This window comes from Protomyctophum parallelum, assembly GCF_964188405.1.
Source record: "Protomyctophum parallelum genome assembly, chromosome: 8".
In the NCBI taxonomy this organism is placed as follows: Eukaryota; Metazoa; Chordata; class Actinopteri; order Myctophiformes; family Myctophidae; genus Protomyctophum; species Protomyctophum parallelum.
The window spans coordinates 4,255,252-4,279,957 of NC_139703.1; the positions used below are offsets into that span (position 1 = coordinate 4,255,252).

General features: G+C 44.7%; 1 protein-coding gene across 1 annotated transcript in view; it reads right to left on the minus strand.

Annotated features, from left to right (window-relative positions):
• Positions 1-24,706, minus strand: part of dock3 (dedicator of cytokinesis 3) — a gene marked incomplete at both ends in the record, with an annotated part of 250,584 nt that overhangs the window by 5,603 nt on the left and 220,275 nt on the right. The window contains 26 exons of the mRNA XM_083772261.1: positions 2,025-2,144; positions 3,251-3,338; positions 6,439-6,557; positions 7,088-7,169; positions 7,861-7,951; positions 8,673-8,782; positions 8,978-9,094; positions 9,272-9,355; positions 9,767-9,946; positions 10,068-10,154; positions 11,148-11,314; positions 12,204-12,345; positions 12,582-12,686; positions 13,692-13,778; positions 14,088-14,236; positions 14,335-14,428; positions 15,540-15,600; positions 16,141-16,236; positions 18,788-18,814; positions 19,034-19,119; positions 19,283-19,431; positions 20,334-20,392; positions 21,715-21,815; positions 23,144-23,219; positions 23,386-23,480; positions 24,345-24,443. Coding sequence (XP_083628387.1) covers positions 2,025-2,144; positions 3,251-3,338; positions 6,439-6,557; positions 7,088-7,169; positions 7,861-7,951; positions 8,673-8,782; positions 8,978-9,094; positions 9,272-9,355; positions 9,767-9,946; positions 10,068-10,154; positions 11,148-11,314; positions 12,204-12,345; positions 12,582-12,686; positions 13,692-13,778; positions 14,088-14,236; positions 14,335-14,428; positions 15,540-15,600; positions 16,141-16,236; positions 18,788-18,814; positions 19,034-19,119; positions 19,283-19,431; positions 20,334-20,392; positions 21,715-21,815; positions 23,144-23,219; positions 23,386-23,480; positions 24,345-24,443 — 2,671 coding nt within the window. The remainder of the gene's footprint in view (positions 1-2,024; positions 2,145-3,250; positions 3,339-6,438; positions 6,558-7,087; positions 7,170-7,860; positions 7,952-8,672; positions 8,783-8,977; positions 9,095-9,271; positions 9,356-9,766; positions 9,947-10,067; positions 10,155-11,147; positions 11,315-12,203; positions 12,346-12,581; positions 12,687-13,691; positions 13,779-14,087; positions 14,237-14,334; positions 14,429-15,539; positions 15,601-16,140; positions 16,237-18,787; positions 18,815-19,033; positions 19,120-19,282; positions 19,432-20,333; positions 20,393-21,714; positions 21,816-23,143; positions 23,220-23,385; positions 23,481-24,344; positions 24,444-24,706) is intronic.

Below are 24,706 nucleotides of genomic sequence, written 5' to 3' on the forward strand. Positions count from 1 at the left end.
CACATTAATGATTATTAATTAATGTATTAGTCAATTACAAACGCACCCGGGCGCAGTACCCTTCACGGCCAGAAGGGGGGGGGGGGGGGGCAATATCTCACAACGGGTAAGGACTAGTTAGTTTAACACAGTGTTCACCCTGGCAGCTACAAACCTGCAGTCTACCGTTCATTAGTTTAACACAGTGTTCACCCTGGCAGCTACAAACCTGCAGTCTACCGTTCATTAGTTTAACACTGTGTTCACCCTGGCAGCTACAAACCTGCAGTCTACCGTTCATTAGTTTAACATAGTGTTCACCCTGGCAGCTACAAACCTGCAGTCTACCGTTCATTAGTTTAACATGGTGTTCACCCTGGCAGCTACAAACCTGCAGTCTACCGTTCATTAGTTTAACACAGTGTTCACCCTGTCAGCTACAAACCTGCAGTCTACCGTTCATTAGTTTAACACGGTGTTCACCCTGGCAGCTACAAACCTGCAGTCTACCGTTCATTAGTTTAACACGGTGTTCACCCTGGCAGCTACAAACCTGCAGTCTACCGTTCATTAGTTTAACACGGTGTTCACCCTGGCAGCTACAAACCTGCAGTCTACCGTTCATTAGTTTAACACAGTGTTCACCCTGTCAGCTACAAACCTGCAGTCTACCGTTCATTAGTTTAACACGGTGTTCACCCTGTCAGCTACAAACCTGCAGTCTACCGTTCATTAGTTTAACACAGTGTTCACCCTGGCAGCTACAAACCTGCAGTCTACCGTTCATTAGTTTAACACGGTGTTCACCCTGGCAGCTACAAACCTGCAGTCTACCGTTCATTTTCAGTGGACGCCCTGCAGCGACGTGAAGATACCAAACGACCCCCCAAGTTTGTAGCTACAAACTCTACAACGCTACAATCCAAGTTTGTAGCTACAAACTCTACAACGCTACAATCCAAGTTGATCTGGCTCCGCTTCACCTGCAGCTAGTGTTGTTTCACCACTTCCACTCACCTTCTCTCTTCACACTGTTCCTGCTTGTAATAGAGCACCGAAGTCTGACGTCACTTTCAGTAGAGGGCGTCAGTCCCCAGGTTCATGTATTTGTTTAGTTGCATTGAAATCCCCATTGAGGCGATTTTAGATCGCCTCATATAACAACTGTGTTTGAAAAATAAACATGTCACCCCGGCCGCTTCACTCCTATGGATATGAAGAATCAACTGACAGAGAGAAAACGCTAATGTTACTGCTGCTGAATTAGTTAGATTTTCGCTAGAAGCAGACTGTATCAAATATGAGTGACTACGATACAGAGACACCTCCCTAACAATAACGCCGAGACAGCTTGTTTATTTTTGGACCACAACGCTTATAGTAGACGATATTAAGATCACCCCATGTTATTCTCCATAGAGAAATTACTTCCGCGAACCAGGGGAATCGAAGGGATGAGCGAGTTAAGTCAGGACTTCGGTGCTCTATGGGAGGAGAACTTCAGATTTTTCTACCTCATCAGACACGTTGGGACGTCAACACCCACGATCAACAAATCAACAGCGACAGAAATATAATGTCGCTTCGTGCCATTGTATCTTTTGTACAACGCAGCATAAGGAATGACTGTAGCCAATGGAAATCAGCTTCAAGTCCACACAATGATGCAAGTTTAAGTTTTTGTGAATAGATTGACTAAATTCTATACACACCAAACTACAGTATATTCTAAGTTTTCAGATACATTCAGGATATCCACATGTTGCCACTTACAGCCTACATTTAATGATATTCAAATGGCTTGTAAAGACTGGAACATAAAATGTGTGGTCACATTGTCCTGCAACATGCTTCCATAGAACACCTGCTGACACCTGACTTCTATGGAATCCAAAGTACTGAAATCAGCTGCGGCGACTGAGAACTTATAATACACGCACAAACCTAATGCACACACGCACGCACGCACTCACGCACTCACTCACTCACTCACTCACTCACTCACTCACTCACTCACTCACTCACTCACTCACTCACTCACTCACCATGAGCTAGGCTGCGTGGGGGTACAGGAGGTGCCAGCACACTGCCAACGTGAGCTGCCAGGAACGGAAGAGCGTCTCTGGTGCCACTGTCCAAACTCCAACTACTGGGAGTGGTCAGAACTAGAGAAGGGAGGAGAACAGAGGTGAGCATCCACAGATATAAAAACCTAGATGCCTCATTGGCCGCTGCAGTGCATTGGAGCGATCCGTATAGCACTGTAAGGCGGAGGTCAAGCGTAAGGCACGCTGCGTCGCTGTCACTCAAGTGACTACTGGCAAATCACAGTGTGTCTTTTCCCGGGACTTATCAATGAGCTTTATTGGCATGAGAAAATAAACGTTTATATTAACTCTGATTGACCTACCGAACGTCCCCTTCCGTGTGCGTCACAGAAGCTTACCTACCGGTACTCTCAATACAGACGCCCCAGAGCCGAAGGAGGCGTCTACCTTTCTATGTCCATGTATAAACCTGTCACAATTGTTACATACAGTGGGCTAATCGCTCAATCACAATTATAATACATTTTCTGCATAATCGTCATAATCATTTAAATATTGAAAACCTGTTCAAGAATAGTGGAAATAGCAGCTCTACAAGCTGTGAGCCTGCAGATCTTCTATTTCTCAGCCAGAGAGATTGAATGGTCTTGTATAATAAAGCAATAAGCCACGAGAGGCCTCAGGTTACCGGGTATTTTACACTGCCTGGGAGCGTAGGCAGACCCGAGGCGCGGCCGAGGGTCTTCTACCTCCCAGCCAGTGTAAAATACCCGGTAAGCTGGGGCCTCGAGTGGCTTATTGCTTTTCTAAAACGGTTACAAACATATAGCAATATTAAAACTATTAAATTCACAAAAGTATCTACGCTTTGTGCCACCAGAGCGAGCGACCCAGAGCCAAAACACTTCCTTGTTTTGCTCCGCAAGTAGCCTATGTGACGGGAGAATAGCGCTTGAAGTATTTACGGGGCTGCCTGGAGCCACACATTCACAGTCATATGAGCCGGGCGGTGCTTAGACGCCCGCACGGCATGTGTTTGTAAAGCAATCAAGCGCTCCCCTTCCCCAGTTCAGCTACAAGGCTGCAGTTTGATACAAAGTGATTGAAGGAGTGGGTTATCGGTGAAATTTACACCGGTCACGTGACGGTAACCAGCCAATCAGAATGAAGTATTGGGACTACCTGTTTTAGAATAATGTCATAATGTCGTGGACCTACAGTACCTTTCTCAGCCACAGAGAGGTTGGGGTCGCTGCAGGGCTTGCACGGACCAATCACCTGATGGAACAATGCTCTCTGGAAGCTGGTTGGCTGGAGAAACACACAATGACATCATCTGATAATGTTGTCCAATCACACAAAGTATCATATCGTGTCGGGGCAGAAACCTCCCACATTCTAACGTGTTGTGTTTCTCCCCACGCAAATTAACACCCTACTTGAACATACTAACTACAGTGTCACACAAAAAATATACATTTATTGATTTACTTGCTTACTTAATTATTATTAATTTATTCATTCATTTACTTAGAGCAGATATGTCCACTAATGATAGTCTGAAGCTGAGGCTTATTTTGCCTAGCCTTTTTGAAAAGTGAGGTCTTTAAAAACAAAATGGAGTAACACTAGACTAGACTACACTGAGCTGTGGACACCGCTCTTGCCTTTATGTTTCCATGTATGTAATTGTATTTATTTTGTTTGCATACAAGGCCGCATTGGTCGCAAGACACATTTCAGTGCAAACCGACAATAAAGTACTATCTATATCTAACACAGTTTCAAACAGTGGTATGCATGCTTGTCAAAAACGTTTTTACATGATTGATGTTGGGGTACATACCTGTCTGTTCTCATTGGTGTTGGGGTACATACTGTACCTGTCTGTTCTCATTCATGTTGGGGTACATACCTGTCCGTTCTCATTCATGTTGGGGTACATACCTGTCTGTTCTCATTGGTGTTGGGGTACATACTGTACCTGTCTGTTCTCATTCATGTTGGGGTACATACCTGTCTGTTCTCATTCATGTTGGGGTACATACCTGTCTGTTCTCATTCATGTTGGGGTACATACTGTACCTGTCTGTTCTCATTCATGTTGGGGTACATACCTGTCTGTTCTCATTCATGTTGGGGTACATACCTGTCTGTTCTCATTCATGTTGGGGTACATACCTGTCTGTTCTCATTCATGTTGGGGTACATACCTGTCTGTTCTCATTCATGTTGGGGTACATACCTGTCCGTTCTCATTCATGTTGGGGTACATACTGTACCTGTCCGTTCTCATTCATGTTGGGGTACATACCTGTCCGTTCTCATTCATGTTGGGGTACATACCTGTCCGTTCTCATTCATGTTGGGGTACATACCTGTCCGTTCTCATTCATGTTGGGGTACATACCTGTCCGTTCTCATTCATGTTGGGGTACATACCTGTCCGTTCTCATTCATGTTGGGGTACATACCTGTCCGTTCTCATTCATGTTGGGGTACATACCTGTCTGTTCTCATTCATGTTGGGGTACATACCTGTCCGTTCTCATTCATGTTGGGGTACATACCTGTCCGTTCTCATTCATGTTGGGGTACATACCTGTCTGTTCTCATTCATGTTGGGGTACATACCTGTCTGTTCTCATTCATGTTGGGGTACATACCTGTCTGTTCTCATTCATGTTGGGGTACATACCTGTCTGTTCTCATTCATGTTGGGGTACATACCTGTCCGTTCTCATTCATGTTGGGGTACATACCTGTCCGTTCTCATTCATGTTGCGGTACATACCTGTCCGTTCTCATTCATGTTGGGGTACATACCTGTCCGTTCTCATTCGTGTTGGGGTACATGCCTGTCTGTTCTCATTCGTGTTGGGGTACATACCTGTCCGTTCGCATTCATGTTGGGGTACATACCTGTCCGTTCTCATTCATGTTGGGGTACATACCTGTCCGTTCTCATTCATGTTGGGGTACATACCTGTCTGTTCTCATTCATGTTGGGGTACATACCTGTCCGTTCTCATTCATGTTGGGGTACATACTGTACCTGTCTGTTCTCATTCATGTTTGGGTACATACCTGTCTGTTCTCATTCATGTTGGGGTACATACCTGTCTGTTCTCATTCATGTTGGGGTACATACCTGTCTGTTCTCATTCATGTTGGGGTACATACCTGTCTGTTCTCATTCATGTTGGGGTACATACCTGTCCGTTCTCATTCATGTTGGGGTACATACCTGTCCGTTCTCATTCATGTTGGGCTACATACCTGTCTGTTCTCATTCATGTTGGGGTACATACCTGTCCGTTCTCATTCATGTTGGGCTACATACCTGTCCGTTCTCATTCATGTTGGGGTACATGCCTGTCTGTTCTCATTCATGTTGGGGTACATACTGTACCTGTCTGTTCTCATTCATGTTGGGGTACATACCTGTCTGTTCTCATTCATGTTGGGGTACATACCTGTCCGTTCTCATTCATGTTGGGGTACATACCTGTCCGTTCTCATTCATGTTGGGGTACATACCTGTCTGTTCTCATTCATGTTGGGGTACATACCTGTCTGTTCTCATTCATGTTGGGGTACATACCTGTCTGTTCTCATTCATGTTGGGGTACATACCTGTCCGTTCTCATTCATGTTGGGGTACATACCTGTCTGTTCTCATTGGTGTTGGGGTACATACCTGTCCGTTCTCATTCATGTTGGGGTACATACCTGTCCGTTCTCATTCATGTTGGGGTACATACCTGTCCGTTCTCATTCATGTTGGGGTACATATATCTGTCCGTTCTCATTCATGTTGGGGTACATACCTGTCTGTTCTCATTCATGTTGGGGTACATACCTGTCCGTTCTCATTCATGTTGGGGTACATACCTGTCCGTTCTCATTCATGTTGGGGTACATACCTGTCCGTTCTCATTCATGTTGGGGTACATACCTGTCTGTTCTCATTCATGTTGGGGTACATACTGTACCTGTCTGTTCTCATTCATGTTGGGGTACATACCTGTCCGTTCTCATTCATGTTGGGGTACATACCTGTCTGTTCTCATTCATGTTGGGGTACATACCTGTCCGTTCTCATTCATGTTGGGGTACATACCTGTCTGTTCTCATTCATGTTGGGGTACATACCTGTCTGTTCTCATTCATGTTGGGGTACATACCTGTCCGTTCTCATTCATGTTGGGGTACATACCTGTCCGTTCTCATTCATGTTGGGGTACATACCTGTCCGTTCTCATTCATGTTGGGGTACATACCTGTCCGTTCTCATTCATGTTGGGGTACATACCTGTCCGTTCTCATTCATGTTGGGGTACATACCTGTCCGTTCTCATTCATGTTGGGGTACAAACCTGTCCGTTCTCATTCATGTTGGGGTACAAACCTGTCCGTTCTCATTCATGTTGGGGTACATGGCACTGCTGGGCCTCTCCCTGTGGGGCGGCAGCAACATCAGCATCTCTCGGTTGTGTCTGTATTTGTCCGGCAGAGACGGAGAGCTTACTGTGAAGAAAAGAGAGAAAGTTTGACAGAAACTGATCAGAAATAGGCCGACATACAAATTATAAGTGTACCCCTAAAATGTGATTACGAAAATATCCCCATTATCGTCTACTTAATTTTTTTTTTTTTTTACATTTAAAAGCTATTTTCCTCTTTAACCCATTCTGAACGGGCACCCATTTTGGTGTCGGCATCATGTTATGCTTTAGCTATTGAAAAATAGCAGATCTACAAGCTCATATCACGCCACCGAGTGGCGCGATACGAGCTTGTAGGTCTGCTATTTTTTGAAAAATCGAAGAGCGACTGACATTTTTAGAATCTGATCTCAGGTCAGAATGGGTTCATCAGACCAGTGTGTGTCCAGTGGAAACCTCGTATGAATCTGATCTCAGGTCAGAATGGGTTAAATGCAATGGTACGAAGGTAGCCTACAGGTGCATACAGTATTATGCATGTACAGTTCTATCCCTCTTTCCATTGATTTTGTGATGTTGTTTGTTAGGAACCCATCCCAAGTAGATTCTTACTCCTGATGGTGGAGGGGGCGGAGTTTATCATCTGAGAGGGAGCAGAGTGGGTGGAGCTCAGACTGGAGGAGGAGGGGCTTGGCTGTGGAAAGATCATAATATAGCATAACATTATTACTAGATATATATAAATCACAGTCAAAGTTAGCACCTTGATAGCTAAAGTATAGATATGGCACTTGAACTACAACAATGTCTTCTGTATGACACTGTAGTAGAATTTTGCGGGGGGGACGGACACACAACAAAGTAAGAATATGGAGTCTAAACAATACCACGTCTACAAAAGCCGCTATAGTAGCCTCTGGCAGTGACTACAGTATGTTGCTCCTTACACCCATCTGGAAGAAAGATGGTTTGAACCAACAACCATTTCCACACTGTTCCACTAGTGTGAGTATAATAGACCAGTGGTTCTTTTTTTTTGTCTCAGTTCACAGCTGTAATAACTTTTTCATCAACGGCACCCCTGAGTTACTTTATATTACACTACGTCATTTTGTAAATCCCCCCCCCCCCCCCATCATACAGTGTGACATCAGGAAAAGTGAATATCCATTTCCATTAGGACAGATTGAAAATAATTGTATACTTGACGTTTCTCTACCCTAGTCTGAGGGGAACATTCACCAGAAATAGCTGATCTACAGTGAGCTATTTTCGGTGAAGGGATTTGGTGCAGACTGAAGAAGAACTCTCCAACTCAGGTCTGTATATTACAAAGCCAAATATTATCAAAGGATTCTGCGTCACCCTGCCTGGACTTGACCCACCTGCATGCGGTAGAAGTCGTCAGGGTGCTCCACCACCACGCCGTCAGCCAGGATGAGGAGGTTCCCCACCGTCCCACCAACACCCAACTCACTGCTTTGGTGAGAGGAGAGAGAGTTTCTCACCGCCGTCAACACAGCTATGGGACTGCAGGGGGCGCCGGGGAGGGAGGAGATAGGAGATAGGGAACGGGCAAAAAAAGACGAATGGTGGTGGGAAAATAGGAGAGAGAGAGAGAGAGAGAGAGAGAGAGAGAGAGAGAGAGAGAGAGATGCAATACACCAAAAAGGAAGGGATGTGTGGGATGAACGGAAAAAATGACGAAGCAGGATGGATGAGAGGAATGAGAGGAGAAATGGAATGGTAGAAAGAGAAAATATGGCAATGTTACAAGATAGATAGATAGATAGATAGATAGATAGATAGATAGATAGATAGATAGATAGATAGATAGATAGATAGATAGATAGATAGATAGATAGATAGATGGATGTGTGAAGCGTGACGGTGTGGTGACATGATTGTCATTGAGGTTGAAGAATGGTGTGATGCAAAGGATTGTGGGATAGGCTTCTGGTCCTCGGAGTGAGGGTCCGGGGCCTGGTTCAACTAGCTAAATGAGTTGGAAGTTGTGAGGTGTTTGAGCACGTGTGCATGTGTGTGTGTGTGTGTGTGTGTGTGCGTGTGTGTGTGTGTGTGTGTGTGTGTGCGTGTGTGTGTGTGTGTGTGCGTGTGTGTGTGTGCGTGTGTGTGTGTGTGTGCGCGCACGGGTGCATGCGTGCAATCCGTGCATGTGTGTGCGTGTTACACTGACCTGTGCCTGTGCAAGAGTTTGAAGCTTTCGGGGCTCATGGGACTGTGAGAGGCCAGGATCCCTCGGGGAGTGTTGGCTCCTGAACCAGCCTTATCCAGACCAGGCAGACTCTGGAACACATGCAGCAGAGAAACACACACTGACTGCCCTGCGCGTGCATGTATGTATGTGTGGCCCTGTGCATGTTGGATTACAGTGTGTGATGTGTTGTACTTGTGATACTGTTCAAAATAGGATCAAAATAAATCTAAATCTATATGTGCATGTTGTGAGGGTTCTGTGTAATAGTTTCCATCAGCACTCACATGGCAGAGGCTGCTCCTCATCATCTGGAACTGATCGATCAGCTTCTTGTGCAGGGGACGCATTTCTGGGTGCACCAGCTTCTCGTGCACTGCCAGGCCCACGCCTAGGATGTGAACCTGTGGAAGGAAGAGAGACGATGATGATGACAACATTGTTCTCCACTCCTGGTTACTCCTGGGGATCGAACCCCGACCTCCCAATCTCGAACCGCAAGGCTGAGCTGGTGTCGAGGTGTCTCGCTCATATACACATGACCATTGACCACGTACTGTGGGCTCGTATCTCCATCATACCTGCTCCTGCATGAGGTCTTTCAGTTGGGTGATCTTGTCGGTGTCTTCAGGGTGACTGGTGATATATTCCTTGTCAAAGAACGCCTGTGGAACAAGCAAGTGACATGATTAGAAGAATCAAGGTCGACCGATTACTGACCCAGCTGGAATGCATTCACACTTCATATGCAGGGGCATCAAAGTATAATACTGTAACTCGTTTCATCGTCTCATTTGTGTGTGCTTTGTATTCTTTCAATATTATGTTATGTGTTGGGGAGTTTCTTTGTTTGTTTATTTATATGTTTTGTTTAGTTCAGTGCTAATAAGGTATTGGCAAAATCGGTTCAATGTCCGACATAATTGGCAATGCTGCTTCCTGTATCTGTGATACCCGTTGTCGTGCTATGTGATTTGAGCTGCTGCTGTAAATTGTGCAGCCTTTAACGCTAACTCGGTTAACTCAGCCCTACTCAAAACTAGTTGATGAACACGTGTGTGTGTCGTGTCGTGCACCTCTTGGTAGCGGGCGACGCCTCCGTTGACGGCGGCGTCGATGACTCCGTTGAGCGTCATGCTGAGCAGGTTGATGTTTCCGTGCAGCTGTTTGTGCTGATACTGACTGATCAGAGTCCTCAGCTCCTGGTTCTTGTTCTCCACCACGTAGGTGGCGTTCTCCAGAGGACTCACCTCCACCTGGGACACAAGGTGGTGTTAACCACTAACTGTGAAGGAACTAGGGACATTTACTCAAGTACTGCACTTCAGAGGCAAATATTGTGCTTTTACACCACTATACAGTTACTTTGTTGCTCACCAGCTCTCTCTTCTCCACCTCAAACCAGCGTGAGATGCCAGGCAGAGGATGGCTAAGGATCAGGGTGGTTCTCTCTATCCAGAGACTCTGGAAGACACACATAAATGTATATAAATATAAATGTATAATAACATCATGCCTTTGTATAAATGTTATGCATTTGCACTACTCCACACCGTTAAAACATTACAAACGATGTGATTCTTCTCATCAGATACACCAGGAAACCATCAGTAACTATAGTGTAGGCAGCCTGGTGCCAATATTTGATGCGTTGGCAGCCAATGAGAGTGACTTAGGGGGGGGGGGGGGGGGGGGGCGACTTCCAGGGGAAATGACGGTGCTGTTGTTGTTGTTGTTGTTGTGGGTCTTACCGCTATGAGAGATAACTGCTGTTATACTGAGCTCCATGCTTGTAAATTGGAATAATAAAGACAGAGCCTCAAACCCTGTATTACGGCTCTGCCTCCATTTCCTGAGATTGTTGCACATTGGTGTTGGAAGTGGCAGGTGGAGCGTGCCCTCGCGTGAAGAACGTGAGTGAACCGTGAAGCGTGCTTCTGAAAGGAGGGGGTAGAGTAATGACCCCGCAAAAAGACTGTCCGTAACTTTCTCCTTTAACCCATTCTGAACGGGCACCCATTTTGGTGTCAGCATCATGTTATGCTTTAGCTATTGAAAAATATCAGATCTACAAGCTCATATCGCGCCACCGAGTGGCGCGATACGAGCTTGTAGGTCTGCTATTTTTGAAAAATCGAAGAGCGACTGACATTTCTAGAATCTGATCTCAGGTCAGAATGGGTTAATCAGACCAGTGTGTGTCCAGTGGAAACCTCGTATGAATCTGATCTCAGGTCAGAATGGGTTAAGTGGGCTAGCTCTCTGGGCGTTGTTCGTTACTGGTCTGCCGAGCTGGAGACCCAGGGCACGAAACGTTACAATAACTACAATCAGGTTTCTATATGCAAGGGATAATCAATTGGAGCAGGTCTCATTATTGATAAATAGATCTGACAGGGTGGACCCTAGTCATATTCTGTGAAAGCAATGCGTTCCTTCACCCCCTCCTAAGCTAACCTTGAACTCGTTGTCTCTGTCTTTGGATCCCTTGTGGAACGGGCGGTCGTAGCGGAACCTCCGCACGTTGTTGACTCGGTAGAAGCTCTTGATGCGGTCGGGAACGCGGTCCATCTGGAGGACGCTCACGCTCTCGGGTACCGGTGTCACGGCGTAGATCTGCAGGTCTGACAGGCGGATGGATAGTCAAGGAAATAATAACCCAACAGTGGATAATACTATGACCATGAGGTACACATAATATGGACAACATGTCTATTGAGAAAGCTATTGCAACGTAATGCAAGAAAAATAAATGCATGCTGTGATTTATATTCTCAAAAAAAGCACAGCTGAGAAATGAGAAATTGTGCGAGAAATGAGAAATTGTGTGAGAAATGAGAAATGAGAAATTGTGCGATAAATGAGAAATGAGAAATTGTGCGATAAATGAGAAATTGTGCGAGAAATGAGAAATTGTGCGAGAAATGAGAAATGAGAAATTGTGCGAGAAATGAGAAATTGTGCGAGAAATGAGAAATTGTGCGAGAAATGAGAAATGAGAAATTGTGCGAGAAATGAGAAATTGTGCGAGAAATGAGAAATGAGAAATTGTGCGAGAAATTAGAAATTTTGCGAGAAATGAGAAATTGTGCGAGAAATGAGAAATTGTGCGAGAAATGAGAAATGAGAAATTGTGCGAGAAATGAGAAATTGTGCGAGAAATGAGAAATGAGAAATTGTGCGAGAAATGAGAAAGGACAGATAAAGGCGAACATGATGTCCTGCACAAATTATTGAGTCATTTCAAAATTGTGAGTAGGCTACAACAGCAAAGTTAAATGAAATAGTAGAGGCAAGGCAGCTTCCTGCCTTGCCTCTATGGTGGTTACGCTTCTGGCTTTGGCTTTTTTTGTAAATTAACAGCATACTTGATCATACTACAGCGTCACACAAAAGTATGTAAAAGTAGAAGATCAGATACCGGTATGCTACTTTTGGAGTGACAGTTTTGTACATGAGGTTTCCACCCGACCAAGACAACATGACGACTCTTCTCTCGTTTCAAAAGGATACACTGTGCGTCACACTGATGGATGGCCTCGTCGGGCTGGTTGGGATGCTGCATTGCAATGGCTTGTGGGAATTCTCCCAGCATCCTTTGCTGGAAGGCCTCTAGCCTCTCGTAGTCGTGACCACGACACACAAACTCCTTATTCTGGTGGAAGGGATGGAGTCCCGCGGCAACATAGCATCAGAATCAATTGAACCACTTTATCCATGTATATGTTGGCTATTCAAAAATAGCAGATCTACAAGCTCATTACAGAGCTTGCACACCTATAATTTTTTTTTAAATCTGTCATTTTTTTTGGGAATCTGGAGTTCAATCAATCAATCAAATTAAAAATAAATAGTAGATATACATTTGGTCAATCAATCAATCAAACTCACTCTGAGGAAGAAAGGGAACTTGCGTCCATAGAATCCTACTCTGAAAAACTCTGGCTCCAGTCGCTGCTGCTCCATGATGTTATCATAGTACGCTGCCTCCATTTTCTACACACACACAACATAAAAAACGACTTGAAAAATCGGACTAAAAGAATAGTCAGAAAATTGGCATGCGCTGCAAGCTTGTACTGCTATTTTTTAAGAATTCGGAGTGTGGAGTTTGCATGTTCTCCCCGTGTCCCCTAGGGTAGATACCCTCACAAAAACATGCCGTAATCCTGGTCTCTAAATCTACCTCCCCCTGGCCAGCCGGGGCCCCTGATGGAGGGGAAAGGAACTGGTCGGAATAACGTGTCCCTTCTACGCGCTACGTCCTGCCGGGGAAATTCCCATCTGTCAGGTGAAAAGAAGCAGCTTGGACTCCTCATGCATAGAAGGAGGCATGAGGTCAGTCCGCTGCCCCCCCAGGTTGGCAGAGGAAGTGTAGCGCCCAGGATTACATTAGATAATTGGCACTGGGTGAAAAGAAAACTGGGTTACAAAATCGTGGGATAAAAATAAAAAAAAGAATTCTGAAAAATATAAAAAATGTTTTAATGTTTGTTTTTTTTCACGATTTTGTAACCCATTTTTTCACCCAGTGTCAATTATCGAATGTAATCCTCAGCCGGGATTTTCACGGTAGTTTCCTCAGCCGGACGTAGCGCGCGGACGAAACACGTTATTCCGACCAGTTCCTTTCCCCTCCATCAGGCTGGCCAGGGAAAGGTATAGTTTAGAGACCAGGATTACTGCAAATGTTTTTGTGAGGGGACACGGGGAGAACATGCAAACTCCACATAGAAAGGCCATTTCGCCAACCACGCCTCGGATATGGCACTGATAATGCGGAGGAGACAACACGCCCCCAGAGCCCACAGCGTCCCCAGCCAGGAATGGGATCCAGGACCTTCTAGCAAATGCATATCAATTTGGGGTGTTCTTTAAAAACAAAAAAGTTTGAGAACCACTAGGTCTAATTTCTACTTTTTTCTCTTTGGCACTGTGGTGTGATGGAGTATACAGTAGAAATGAAGCTTATGAGAGAGTAGCAAACAGACATGGACTCACTCTTATCCAGCTTAGACTCTGGTAATCATAGAGAGATTCATACTGGAACGCCAACTCCCTGCATAGAGGGATACCATACTCCCAGCACTGAGACAGAGACAGAGACAGAGACAGAGACAGAGACAGAGACAGAGACAGAGACAGAGACAGAGACAGAGACAGAGACAGAGACAGAGACAGAGAGACAGACAGACAGACAGACAGACAGACAGACAGACAGACAGACAGACACTATTAGTTTGTGCACGTACTCGTTTCTCTACATTTCTTACACTAGAATCTCTGCGGCCAAATACATATTAATTTGGAGGTCCTTGACATGAAATGGTTTGAGAACCACTGCCCAGTACAGTATGTACTGTGTGTATGTGTGTATGTGTGCCGTGTGTTTCATACCTTGCCCTTGTTGAAGTAATGGATGACCTTGCGACAGAGCCCCTCCTTGCGATGCCACTCGCTCTGAGCGGGGTAATGGAGGAACTCCCTGAGAGGCCTGTCCTCCCACTGGAGCACCTCCCAGTACAGTAACAGAGTGAACGCACCCTCTGTGGAGGACACGCACACACACCAAGAATGACAGAGTGAACTCTGTGAATACTGACATTGTTTTAAGTATCAAAAGTAGAAAGTTCTCACGCAGTACCTGTGTAGTTCTCGGCCTGCAGGTGCATGTCGCACAGTTTGTGGATGTAGCGGATGTACATCTCCTCCTTGTTGATCTCAGACTTGTAGAAGTTCTGGAAAACACAACCAGACACAATATTCAACCTTTATTTATTTAACCAGTAAGAACATTTTGAGCCGTCCGTCATTTAAATAACACGCCCCTTTAATATTCTCCAAACGCCCCGATTTTACGACATTAACAACCGGAATACGACCAAACAAACGCTCGTCTTGCTGCCTGTCATGTCTGCGGCTGCGTGCAAGTGTGCATTTCTTTGGGCACACTGGAGGGAAACAGCAGTAGGATAATAGGCTACCATGTATTCCGTGAGGGTACAACCTTTGGGCCGTACATAGTACACCCATTATTTGGTTGGTAAATGAGGCCCAAAGTCTGTTTGATCAAGTTGGAACTGACAAAGAGGCAGGATACAATTACACACATTTGATAAACATGCACTACAGAACAAACAACAATAGGACATATCCCAAAAGCGATACACACAAGTAATAGGGGATAAAAAAGCCAATAATCCTACATAAAGTAGAAATACACACATATACACAACATATGACACGTACAGTACAAAAAATATAGGCCTACAGAGAGGCTAGTAAACATCTATAGTGATCCTATTGACATTTCTCAAGGGAATTAGCAAGGCCAATTTGAGTCTAGTCTGTAGGTCGTTCCATGACTAGGGACCTTTTTTTTTACCACCCTCAAAATGAAGGTACGACACAACGTAGCAGAGCATTTTGATCTGAGGTTTAGGCCTCAGGATGACTTACACCAAACACGATTAGCCTCCATTGTAAGAGTCTAAAGATGTGCACGTCAGAAAGTAAAAGAATAAATAAAAGGTTATGACGATGGTACTTCACTGTAGTAGCTTTTCATAAATTATATTTGTACTTAGGCTGTCTGCTGTCATGAAAGTTTATAGTTAGAGAAATTCAAAATCCAGCCGTCTGCTGTCCAGCCTCTCCCACCCCTTACTGGGGAAAATTCTGGGAGGAAAACAGAAACGGGGTGAGTCTTCTTGTATTCTGCTCAACATGTGCAACAAAGGGGGAAAGAAAACCCCATGGTACTAGGGTGGTTATTATTTCATCATTGAATTGAACTCATTAAAACCGGGAAAGCATCTGTGTCAATAAACAAATAGTAAGAGTTTTCACCAGAAGGTTAACGGTGCAACCGATCTTCTTGTTTTCAGTCTCGTCTCCCTTCATACAGTCCCTGTGGAACAGAAAGAGAACACGTTATATTTATTATATTTATATTTTATATGTATATTTTTACATTGAGAACATCCGGTTTTCAACTATTGTCCCAAACTTTGCGTGTCGTGTGTATATTATTTCTCCACATGAACCCTAGCATACACACATAATATAACACCTATTCTGAGTTGAAATGTCGGTTAAAATGCCTCACCCACAAGGTTGTTGTAGGCCGGCTATTTTTGGCAAATAGATTCGGTGTGGAGGGGGAAAAAAGTGGTCCAAGTATAGAACCCTGAGGTATCCCGGTCAGCTAAGTATTAATCGTCTCTGTCGGGTCAGAAACCTCAAATATATTCAAAACGGTTACTTTTCAGGATTCAAATAAAAAAATAGCAAAAGTAGCACATCTACAAGCTGAGCTACTTTTGATGCTTAGTGTGACTTTAGCCGCGTGACGCTGTATGATCAAGTAGGACATTAATGTTATTTCTTTTGCAAACTGCTAATAAAGTATTCATTCAATCAATCAATCAAGCTAAGTGTGATAACTGGCCTGTAGTCTAGCAGTCTTTCCATCAGCCGTGTGACAGAGGTGACAAACGATATCCCCGTCTCTCGCCACGTCTCCTGTTCGATCTTCTCCAGCAAGCTACGAGGTAAACAAAGCACACAAGAGTCAGAGCAACAATGACACTTTTTTGTTTTTAATTGAAAATGCGTCATCGAAAGAACATTGTTAGAGTCGGATGTTTCCTTTAGAGCTGATGGAATCTTTGTTAGTAGATAGGCCTAGACCTAGTAGATATACATTATTGTAGGAGTTAGGCCTAGTAGATACTGTATACATCATTGTAGGAGTTAGGCCTAGTAGATACTGTATACATCATTGTAGGAGTTAGGCCTAGTAGATACTGTATACATCATTGTAGGAGATAGGCCTAGTAGATACTGTATACATCATTGTAGGAGATAGGCCTAGTAGATACCGGTATACATCATTGTAGGAGATAGGCCTAGTAGATACCGGTATACATCATTGTAGGAGATAGGCCTAGTAGATACCGGTATACATCATTGTAGGAGATAGGCCTAGTAGATACTGGTATACATCATTGTAGGATATAGGCCTAGTAGATACTGTATACATCATTGTAGGATATAGGCCTAGTAGATACTGTATACATCATTGTAGGATATAGGCCTAGTAGATACTGGTATACATCATTGTAGGAGTTAGGCCTAGTAGATACTGTATACATCATTGTAGGAGATAGGCCTAGTAGATACTGTATACATCATTGTAGGAGATAGGCCTAGTAGATACTGTATACATCATTGTAGGAGATAGGCCTAGTAGATACTGTATACATCATTGTAGGAAATAGGCCTAGTAGATACTGTATACATCATTGTAGGAGATAGGCCTAGTAGATACTGTATACATCATTGTAGGAGTTAGGCCTAGTAGATACTGGTATACATCATTGTAGGAGTTAGGCCTAGTAGATACTGGTATACATCATTGTAGGAGATAGGCCTAGTAGATACTGTATACATCATTGTAGGAGTTAGGCCTAGTAGATACCGGTATACATCATTGTAGGAGATAGGCCTAGTAGATACTGGTATACATCATTGTAGGAGATAGGCCTAGTAGATACTGTATACATCATTGTAGGAGATAGGCCTAGTAGATACCGGTATACATCATTGTAGGAGTTAGGCCTAGTAGATACTGGTATACATCATTGTAGGAGATAGGCCTAGTAGATACTGGTATACATCATTGTAGGAGATAGGCCTAGTAGATACTGTATACATCATTGTAGGAGATAGGCCTAGTAGATACCGGTATACATCATTGTAGGAGTTAGGCCTAGTAGATACTGGTATACATCATTGTAGGAGATAGGCCTAGTAGATACTGGTATACATCATTGTAGGAGTTAGGCCTAGTAGATACCGGTATACATCATTGTAGGAGATAGGCCTAGTAGATACCGGTATACATCATTGTAGGAGTTAGGCCTAGTAGATACCGGTATACATCATTGTAGGAGTTAGGCCTAGTAGATACTGTATACATCATTGTAGGAGATAGGCCTAGTAGATACCGGTATACATCATTGTAGGAGATAGGCCTAGTAGATACCGGTATACATCATTGTAGGAGTTAGGCCTAGTAGATACTGGTATACATCATTGTAGGAGTTAGGCCTAGTAGATACTGGTATACATCATTGTAGGATATAGGCCTAGTAGATACTGGTATACATCATTGTAGGAGTTAGGCCTAGTAGATACTGGTATACATCATTGTAGGAGTTAGGCCTAGTAGATACTGGTATACATCATTGTAGGAGATAGGCCTAGTAGATACTGGTATACATCATTGTAGGAGATAGGCCTAGTAGATACTGGTATACATCATTGTAGGAGATAGGCCTAGTAGATACTGTATACATCATTGTAGGATATAGGCCTAGTAGATACTGGTATACATCATTGTAGGAGTTAGGCCTAGTAGATACTGGTATACATCATTGTAGGAGTTAGGCCTAGTAGATACTGGTATACATCATTGTAGGAGATAGGCCTAGTAGATACTGGTATACATCATTGTAGGAGTTAGGCCTAGTAGATACTGGTATACATCATTGTAGGAGATAGGCCTAGTAGATACCGGTATACATCATTGTAGGAGTTAGGCCTAGTAGATACTGTATACATCATTGTAGGAGATAGGCCTAGTAGATACCGGTATACATCATTGTAGGAGATAGGCCTAGTAGATACCGGTATACATCATTGTAGGAGATAGGCCTAGTAGATACTGTATACATCATTGTAGGAGATAGGCCTAGTAGATACTGTGTACATCATTGTAGGAGATAGGCCTAGTAGATACCGGTATACATCATTGTAGGAGATAGGCCTAGTAGATACCGGTATACATCATTGTAGGAGATAGGCCTAGTAGATACTGGTATACATCATTGTAGACGCATTGTGAACTTGCATCTGCTATTTTAGGCTTCCCCACAGAATAGGGATGTGAGGGTTCAAGTAATGCAATGATACAAAAACAAATAATGTACATGTCACACAAAGATGACTCAAGTCAAGATTGCTTCAGAACCAATCTGATAATAGCTAAAACGTATTTGTTTTGAAGCACAGTTGAGAGTATAGGACCTTACCTGGGGTAGGGACCAAATAACTGGGTTCTAATCCCACGCAGCACAGAGTGAAATAAAAGACAACGGCAGTGTTAAAGACAGGCAGAGATGGAACATGTGTTAGCTGTGTTAACAGAGAGAGAGAGAGAGAGAGAGAGAGAGAGAGAGAGAGAGAGAGAGAGATGTTTTCATATACCTTCATTCGAGCACAAGAGGACAAGTATTTAAGAGACAGACAGACATAGGCAAGGACAAACAAGTTCTTACAGTAGACTGAACAGCTCTCTGTAATTCTCGTCCCCTTTCCCCTCAGACACCAGGCTGTCCAACTTGTCAATCAACTCAGCTTCCACCTGAAGACAGACAGACATATACATATACAGACGATGACTTTGTAGAGTATAGACTAAAATATGACTAAAACTAAACCGATTTTCATTCAAAAGACTATGACTAAACTAAAAAATATGTCGTCAAAGTCAACGAGTGTGTTTGTGCGTGCGTGTCCGCATGCACCTGTTTGAAGTTGCCATTCTTGCGTTGCTCCCAGTCCATCATGTCATGGAAGATGGGGATCATGATGTTCCGTACCTCAGCCTGGGGAACCAGTGTCACTCCCAGGAATGGACCAATCATACCAGGGATGAAATGAATCTTATTCTCCCCTGCAGGGATGTGGAGGAGAGGAGAGGAGAGGAGAGGAGAGGAGAGGAGAGGAGAGGAGAGGAGAGGAGAGGAGAGGAGAGGAGAGGAGAGGAGAGGAGAGGAGAGGAGAGGAGAGGAGAGGAGAGATTTAAGTCTACTGGAACTATTCTCCAGTCCCTCCGTCTTCATTTTAGTCTAGTTTTTATTTGTTGACGAAATTAGCAATAATTTATTTAGTCTAATAATATATATTTAGTTTAGTTAGCTTAGTTTTGATTTAGTTTTCATCAGTGAAAAGAGGTAGTCGACGAACATTTTTGCCATAGCTTTAGTTTACAAAACACACTAGAAGCAAAGCAGTTGTGGGTGGTATTGGTAATATGGCACAAGAGTTGTATCTTCCATAGCCACTAGATGTCAGTGTTGTGGCAGAGTTGGCATTACTGTAGTGCAAGTATTATCATGTTATAAGCTTGGCTGACAAGCTGAGCTTGTAGATCGACTATTTTCGGCATGCAGCTAATAATAAATCAGGCATTCCAACACCATCACGGCCCGCCAAAATACATTTTAGTCGACTAAATCAACTGTAGATTTGGAGACTAAACTCTCTTGTTATTTAGTCAACTAAAACTAGACTACAAGTAAAACCTTTCGGAGGACTAATATATGACTAATATAAGAGACTGACTAAAACTCAAAATGAACACTGATGCAGCAGTCAGTAGTATTTAAAACCATGTAATACAGTGTAATCCTAGCAGAGAGGTAGTATTTAACCATGTGTAATCCTAGCAGAGAGGTAGTATTTAACCATGTGTAATCCTATCAGAGAGGTAGTATTTAACCATGTGTAATCCTAGCAGAGAGGTAGTATTTAACCATGTGTAATCCTAGCAGAGATGAATCCTGGGTGTCTTACCCAGGTGTTGCCACATGTTGAACAGCTCATAGGCCATCATTACCCTCATGTCACCATACCTGGAGGACAAAAGTATTGTTATCAATATTATTATTTTATTTTCCCAAAACAATTATACAAAATAAAATAAAATAAGTAATTAACAAAACACACATGCGTTAGTAGGACAATATCAATAACCAGAAACAAGGATTTGTGTTTTCGATGAATATTTGCATGATTCAAATGGACTTTGAAGTTACAATGGGTTTGTTTATGGTCAGAGGTACTTTACAATTAGAATGAAAATTCACGTTGGTTTCAGGGTTATAGCAGGATTAGACTTATAGAGGCTAGGTTTGGGGGTAGGAGCGGGGACACAGGATTAGACTTATAGAGGCTAGGTTTGGGGGTAGGAGCGGGGACACAGGGTTAGACTTATAGAGGCTAGGTTTGGGGGTAGGAGCGGGGACACAGGATTAGACTTATAGAGGCTAGGTTTGGGGGTAGGAGCGGGGACACAGGATTAGACTTATAGAGGCTAGGTTTGGGGGTAGGAGCGGGGACACAGGGTTAGACTTATAGAGGCTAGGTTTGGGGGTAGGAGCGGGGACACAGGATTAGACTTATAGAGGCTAGGTTTGGGGGTAGGAGCGGGGACACAGGATTAGACTTATAGAGGCTAGGTTTGGGGGTAGGACCGGGGACACAGGGTTAGACTTATAGAGGCTAGGTTTGGGGGTAGGACCGGGGACACAGGGTTAGACTTATAGAGGCTAGGTTTGGGGGTAGGAGCGGGGACACAGGGTTAGACTTATAGAGGCTAGGTTTGGGGGTAGGAGCGGGGACACAGGGTTAGACTTATAGAGGCTAGGTTTGGGGGTAGGAGCGGGGACACAGGATTAGACTTATAGAGGCTAGGTTTGGGGGTAGGAGCGGGGACACAGGGTTAGACTTATAGAGGCTAGGTTTGGGGGTAGGAGCGGGGACACAGGATTAGACTTATAGAGGCTAGGTTTGGGGGTAGGAGCGGGGACACAGGATTAGACTTATAGAGGCTAGGTTTGGGGGTAGGAGCGGGGACACAGGGTTAGACTTATAGAGGCTAGGTTTGGGGGTAGGAGCGGGGACACAGGGTTAGACTTATAGAGGCTAGGTTTGGGGGTAGGAGCGGGGACACAGGGTTAGACTTATAGAGGCTAGGTTTGGGGGTAGGAGCGGGGACACAGGGTTACATTTTCCCTTTTTACGTAGTTGTGCGGCGATGTCTCAAACCAAAAAATAGCAGATCTAAGTTCACACATTGTGAGCTTGTAGAGATGATCATACTTTTCGGCTGTGTGTGTGTGTGTGTGTGTGTGTGTGTGTGTGTGTGTGTGTGCTTGCATGTGTGTGTCCTTACTTGTCCAGAACATTCTTCCTCTTGGCAGCGGTTAGAGTCTCCAGCTGCAAACTGGGCTGGTTGATGTACAACACTGCTAAACTGAAGTATGAGTTCCATACCTGGTAACACGCCCGCATGCACGCACACACACACACACACACGCACGCACGCACGCACGCACGCACGCACGCACGCACGCACGCACGCACGCACGCACGCACGCACGCACGCACAAAAAAAAACACACGCAACGCAATGTGACATACAGTGGTTGGCCAGTGAGTTTGTCCTATTTCCTTTTCAATGCCTCTGAATCACCACACGTAACACAGCCAGCCCGCGGTTTAGTTCCAAAATCAACCACGGGGTGGAGCAGTTTAGTATGTTTTCTTTGCTCGGTGTGCTGTGTCAATCCCATTGGAATTGCTTTGTTGACAAAATGTGCTAAACAATGTTCGACGACTTTTTATTCTCTTTCATGACGTATCATGTCAGACTATGCGATTACAGTGGAATGAATCCTTGGCCGTGTTGTCGGCCTGTCTGGACCCAGGAGCCTGGCCCGCTGTCTGGACCCAGGAGCCTGGCCCGCTGTCTGGACTCAGGAGCCTGGCCCGCTGTCTGGACTCAGGAGCCTGGCCCGCTGTCTGGACTCAGGAGCCTGGCCCGCTGTCTGGGCTCAGGAGCCTGGCCCGCTGTCTGGACTCAGGAGCCTGGCCCGCTGTCTGGGCTCAGGAGCCTGGCCCGCTGTCTGGACTCAGGAGCCTGGCCCGCTGTCTGGGCTCAGGAGCCTGGCCCGCTGTCTGGGCTCAGGAGCCTGGCCCGCTGTCTGGGCTCAGGAGCCTGGCCCGCTGTCTGGGCTCAGGAGCCTGGCCCGCTGTCTGGGCTCAGGAGCCTGGCCCGCTGTCTGGCTGCACTACGAGATCAACCGTCGTGCAGCGTTCTCCGTGACATTGCGCAAGATCGGGGAAGATCGTGCGTCATAGAATCATTCAAAGTTATTATATTTTGAGTCTTGACACTAGCTTTGGCAACGTAAACGTCTCACGCCAACGAAGAGCTGCCGTGGTTCACAGACACTTCAGCACACATCGACTGGCTGAGACGACGAAGGTCGAACTGCATGGCACGTTCCCATTCCTAGAAGGAGGCCTCTCTACCCATGCAGTCAGCTGTGTGTGTGTGTGTGTGTGTGTGTGTGTGTGTGTGTGTGTGTGTGTGTCTTATCTAAGCAGGCAACAGCAGCATGAGTCCACCTGACACCTGACATCCATGTCAGAATCACCTCCAAATCAAAGTGCACTGCGTGACATCACACAGCGTGCTGCACCAACTGGCTGCACGGTCAAATTCACAGGCTGTGCACGTGCACGTGTGTGTGTGTGTGTGTGTGTGTGTGTGTGAGGGAGACACAGATGTGTGGGTCAGGTCTGTCAAAGTCACACACCTTGAAGTCGAAATCGGCATCTGTGAAGTTCTTGTGTAAGGCAGGGGACAGGTGCTGGGCCGTGGTCACGATGATACTGGAGATGCGCGCGCGCGCACACACACACACACACACACACACACACACACACACACACACACACGTGCACACACATTAAGCATTAAGCCTCATATTTCAAGTTTGAGTTCGGTGGTTCTTGTGCTCAGTGTGTGTCTGTGTGCGTGCATGTTTGTCAGTCATACTTGCTGGTGAGAAGTCTCATGACATTCCAGTCCCGAGGGAAAATGCTGAGCTTCATCAGATTCCTAAAAACACAGAGAATTTTCAACAGGAACTCCTGGAGGAGGAGAGGAGAAGAGAAGAGAAGAGAAGAGAAGAGAAGAGAAGAGAAGAGAAGAGAAGAGAAGAGAAGAGAAGAGAAGAGAAGAGAAGAGAAGAGAAGAGAAGAGAAGAGAAGAGAAGAGAAGAGAAGAGAAGAGAAGAGAAGAGAAGAGAAGAGAAGAGAAGAGAAGAGAAAATTATAGATGAATTTCTCACCTCTTTTCTCACCAAACATATGGTCCCTAACTATGAATTAGCAATTCCTAATTGATGTGACTTGTAGAAGTTTATGAAGGCATATGGTTATACATCACGTTTCCCAAGACAGTACATGTAGATAGTATAGAAATTAATTGGCTGAATGTTGATGCTCTAACATGTCTTGATATTCAATTATACCATAAGTCGTTTCGAGGAAGCAATCAGATTTTTTGAAACGAGCAACACCGCACAGCTGTGCTATGCATGCGCATACCCACTATGTAGCACAACAATCAATTCTCCAGTTCTAGGCAACACAGAAAGGGGGGGGACTTTTCATATTTCCACACAACAGCTCTAAAGAATATGATTTTAGTTCAATTCCCCTTTAGTGGCTTTGGATGCTATCAGATGATTTAATCTCCGTCATCAGCCCTTATCAACAGCATGTCCGACAATTACTTACCATCCATAACCCTAACCCTAACCTCTGTCTTAACGGGACACGTAAGTCAGTTTCACGATGTTTTCACTTCAGCGGCAGTAATTTCACTTTACTAAATGTCCTAGTCACCTAACTCGCAGTAGGCAGTATGTGAAAATGTCCATATTGTCTCCATTGCATGGTCCTGAATCCTGATAAGAACCTACTGTACCCTTTCTTTAAGTGCAGCTCTACCTTGAGTTCTTCCTTGCTCTGGAAGTTCTCGATCAGGTGCTGGAAGTGGATGTCCGTCATCTGCCGTAGGAGGGACAGCAGGCACGACACGTACTCGCCCTGCCCAATGGGAGGCCATGGGGGGGGAAAGACATGTCAGCCAATCACAAGGCACAGAGGATCAGTTTGTACCAATCACCGTGTAGTATACACAGGATGAGATGACCAATGAGAACAAAGATGGAAGGAGGAGGGCTGGCACTAATGGGCTGTGCTAGAAAATAACTGTTTCTCAAACACTGAGTCTGGACCCACTGTCGGACAAACTCTTATGGGTCACGAGTAAACTATGCCTTTATTTTTTGTTTCCTACATGAAGGGAG